Source organism: Mastomys coucha, unplaced genomic scaffold (genome assembly GCF_008632895.1).
Source record: "Mastomys coucha isolate ucsf_1 unplaced genomic scaffold, UCSF_Mcou_1 pScaffold21, whole genome shotgun sequence".
NCBI lineage: Eukaryota > Metazoa > Chordata > Mammalia > Rodentia > Muridae > Mastomys > Mastomys coucha.
Window position 1 is genome coordinate 69,733,451 of NW_022196904.1, and position 4,029 is coordinate 69,737,479.

The window sequence follows — 4,029 nt, forward strand, 5'->3', positions numbered from 1 at the left end:
GGGAGCAGGGATCTTGGCCATTCTGTGCACAGGTGGGTCCCCAAGCAGGACACCCAGACACTTGCTGCGCCAGTGCTTGGCAGCAATGCTCAACTGTTGGTGTGCTGCCCTGTGCATCCCTATGCAGTCCTGTAGTCAACAATGTTGGTTTCTTTTAAAAACACAGAAATAGCCTGGCAGTGGTGGCACACACCTTTAATCCCAGCACTTGGGAGGCAGAGGCACATGGATTTCTGAGTTCGAGGCCAGCCTGGTCTAGAGTGAGTTCCAGGACAGCCAGGGCTACACAGAGAAACTTTGTCTCAAAAAAAAAACAAAGACAAAAAACAAACAAACAAACAAAAACACAGAAATAGTATGGGAATATGCTTTCGTTTTAATCCCAGGTTTGGGGCTATGGGGCTGCTTCACAGCTGATGACTATGATTTGCCTCATGCTTGGATGATGTTGATTGTGATTGGTTGTGGTTGGTTTGTCAAGTAGTTGTGTGTAAAGAGACGAAAAGAGAAAACTAGATATCCTGATGGTGAAGATCAAACTTGCCCCAAGAAACTCAATGCCCCTAATCACCAGGGAGCAGTTTAATAATATGGTCACCCTTTTTTCTATCCTGGACTTTATTCAGGGATTTCTTTCTCTCCTACCTAGTGTTGGGCATTGAAAGGGAAGAGGGGTGGAAAAGAGTGGAAGAGAAAAAGACCCACAAAGTAGCCACAAGTCCAGCTACACAGCCCCTTAGGGCTTTCCGGTGTTTGAAATCCCTCACAAACATGGACCCAGGTAGAGAGGGTTAACTGAGGAGAAAGACAGGAGGATGAGGTAGCAGGGCCCACTGAAGTTTACCGACTCTAGAAGATGGTAGTTCTCCACCCGCCCAACCCCGTATCTAACGTGTAAGACCCAAAGTACCAGAACAGATACTTACAAAACACTGCCATGCACTAAAGACCGGCTTCTCCAGGAAGAAGCTGGCCAGCCAGGCTACTGTAGAGCATCTTAGCAGGAATGGTTTGGACAGATCTGTAAGGGAACCTCCCAACCCAGAGCCTCAACATAGTCTCTGTGCCTTCTTCCCAGCCTGCACCTTGTCATTCCTGAGCTCCCACGACTCCAATGCAGACACACTCAGACTCATGTGTCAATTTTATCTAGAAATTTATTAGACATAATTAATGTTATGGTACAAATAGTCATTTACTGGTATTTGTCTTGTTTTAGTCACTTTAATCTCAACCCCCCCCCACCACCACCAAAAGTCTTCTCAAAGCACATTATCATTTTGAAAATAGAGTGCCAAGGGCCTGAGTCTACTTTTCAAGAATCTTCTTCACATTCATGGGAAGCAGTTACTTAGTGCATAGTTCTCATTTCCACTTAGGCAGACCAGGCTTTGTAAGTGTTGACACTGGCCCACCTGCTGGCCAGAGTCTCCCATTCCACACACCTAAACTAACCAAGTTCAAGGCAGGAAGACTGACCGTGAAGAGCGAGCCCGTTTAAATGCACTGCCAAATCCCCACGTCCTCTCCATTGGCCCTACTGCTCTTTCCTGTCCTTCCCAGTTGTCCTGAGAAAATCAGATTTGTCACAGAAAACTGACATTCCTACATTTATAGACAGAAAGTTTCTAATTCTCTTATTTTGATGAAAATTACTGCAGAATTGCCCAAACTGTTATGTAGCTTTAAATAAAACCAACCTGGGTGAGTCTCCATTGTTTTTGCTTTTCATAGACTAGAACAGAAACCATCAATTGAAGTTCCAGGCCGGGGGTGGGGGATGTTAAGGGGCAAAGGGCTCTGGAGCCTGGAAATGCTGCTGAAGGTGATGTGATCATGCGACTCATCCTGGAAAGACTCAGAATGAATCCGTGCTATTGGCTTTGTTCTGTACAGCCAACGTCCTTATCTGTGATAGATTATGTAACAGGCAGTGGTGACCTTCTACCTACTTCCACTGCTTTCCGCTGCTTTCTTGCTTACTCACAGCATTATGGACAGGCTTCTACCTGTGCACACAGCTTCCACCACAAAGGTACTGATTTTTTTCTGAGTCTACTTCTGGACATGGTTAGGACACAACTGTAGCAATGATTGGGACCAACAAGTTAAGAGGCTCTGGGCCCAGCTCCCCTCCATCCCATTACTGACATCTGTGGGGATGGTGGATAATAATAGATGGGAGAAAAGGGGAAGCCTTGGCCAGAGACAGGAGTGCTGTGCTCCAGCCCTGATGTGCTTGTGTGAAAGCAAGGACCCATGTAACCCAATCCGTAATTCTAGTTTCTGTGGATCTTTTATGATTTCTTTCCTTTTCATCTTTATTTGTTCAGCATACACTAAGCTCTTACTATGTACATAAAAGATGCTCAGGCATGTTAGCTAAAGGGAAAATGCTCAGAACTCACTGCAGCATTTACAAAAACGGACCAGTCTTCATGCACCATTGTTGGTCCTACCTCTGCTCACATCACAGGTTGGTAAGATACTCACATGATTAAAAAAAAACTAAGCACAGTAGACACTGTGACAAAAACAAATGTTTGTTCCACTGAACTTGTAGCCTTGTAGCTTCCAAACACCCTAGCGAGCCTTCAGTTTCAACTGAGGATACACTACAGTGAAGAAGCCAGCCAAAGAGGACACGAGACCCCCAAGCCCTATCACGCCGAGATTGGACTTGTAGATCCCAAGCTGGTTCAAAGGGATCAGGATGTCACAGAGGTTCTTCACAGTGTCCAGGAACAAGGGAGGATGTCGCTTTAGAGACTGGAAGAGGAGGAGGAGGAAGGACTGGAGCCACTCACTGTCATCATTAGCCACACTGTACTTAGAAGGGTCCTTTGAAGATTTCTCTCTCTTTGCTCTGTCACGTGCAACTTGTCCCATCTGCAGCAAGATTTCATACAGATCCCGGACCAGGCTCAGCAAGAGGAAGTAGTAGTAGTGGCGGGCCGCCCACATTTGCCATTTCTCTCTGTTGATTCCAGAGGTAAGACCCACACTCTTCGCCCAGAGGACAGTGTCACAGATGTAATAAACCACGCGGTTCAGGTTGGCTAAAGTCAGGCATAAGCGGGGCACGAGGTCAGTGGCTTGGATGCTCTGCTCAGTTGCCTGGATGGCATGGAGCACGTTGCCTAGTCTGAACCCTATAAAAGAGAACCCACAGAATCAACACTTTATTAGTACTTAATGGGAGACAGAAGTCCTGTGACAAGCTAAGGACTGAGAACACAGCAACTGACGTTAGTTGAGGCTCAGGCTTAGTGGAGGAAAGGAGCCCTACAGTGATCCTGCAAAGTCCAAAAGACAGTGACCATGTCAACTCACCATGGAGTTGTCCCAAGGAGTGCCTTAGCATTTATTTCCAGTATATTCCAGGCAAGGTTAATCATGGGTGTGTATTAACCTCTATACTTCAGAAGGAAAAGAGGAGTTAACATGGCCTCCAGGTTCAACACTCTTATACATCTGATTTCCCATTTACGGTGGTTTAAGATAGAATGACCTCCCCTGTTCCCCAATAGGCCATTAGTCACCAGGGAGTAGAACTCTTTGATAGGATTAGAAGGATTAGGAAGTATGGCCTTGCTGGAAGAAGTGTGCCACTAGGGAGTGGGGCAGTGAGGTTTCAAAAGCCCAGGTCCAGTTGTCCACCCTCTAGACCACCCCTTCTTCTTTCTTCCTCACACCCCCACGTCCCATCAAGACATAGCTCTTAGCTCCTTCTCCAGCAGCACACCTGTCTGCCGCCATGTTCCCTGTCACCATGCTCCCAGACTTAATGATTATAACGGATTAAATTCCCCAAACTGTGAGCAAGCCTCCAATTAAATGCTTCCCTATATAAGAGTTGGCTTGATCATGTTTCTTCACAGCAACTAAACAGTGACTAAGGTGTCATCAAAGGGGTGCCTTTGGCAAAGCACCATTATCATCTATCATCTAGCCCACCAATGGAAGAATGTGGTGGCCCTGCTGTGTTCTTGAAAGAACTCAAATCCGAAACCAGAGACTTAGCTCGCT

General features: G+C 46.3%; 1 protein-coding gene across 2 annotated transcripts in view; it reads right to left on the bottom strand.

The window, feature by feature from the left end:
- Nucleotides 1–1,141: 1,141 nt before the first annotated feature.
- Pex11a (peroxisomal biogenesis factor 11 alpha) overlaps nucleotides 1,142–4,029 on the bottom strand; it is a 10,039-nt gene continuing 7,151 nt past the window's right edge. For both annotated transcript variants that reach the window (XM_031387084.1, XM_031387082.1), the window contains one exon: nucleotides 1,142–3,152. In XM_031387084.1, the coding sequence (XP_031242944.1) occupies nucleotides 2,584–2,964 (381 nt within the window). In that variant the 5' untranslated portion in view covers nucleotides 2,965–3,152 and the 3' untranslated portion in view covers nucleotides 1,142–2,583. The remainder of the gene's footprint in view (nucleotides 3,153–4,029) is intronic.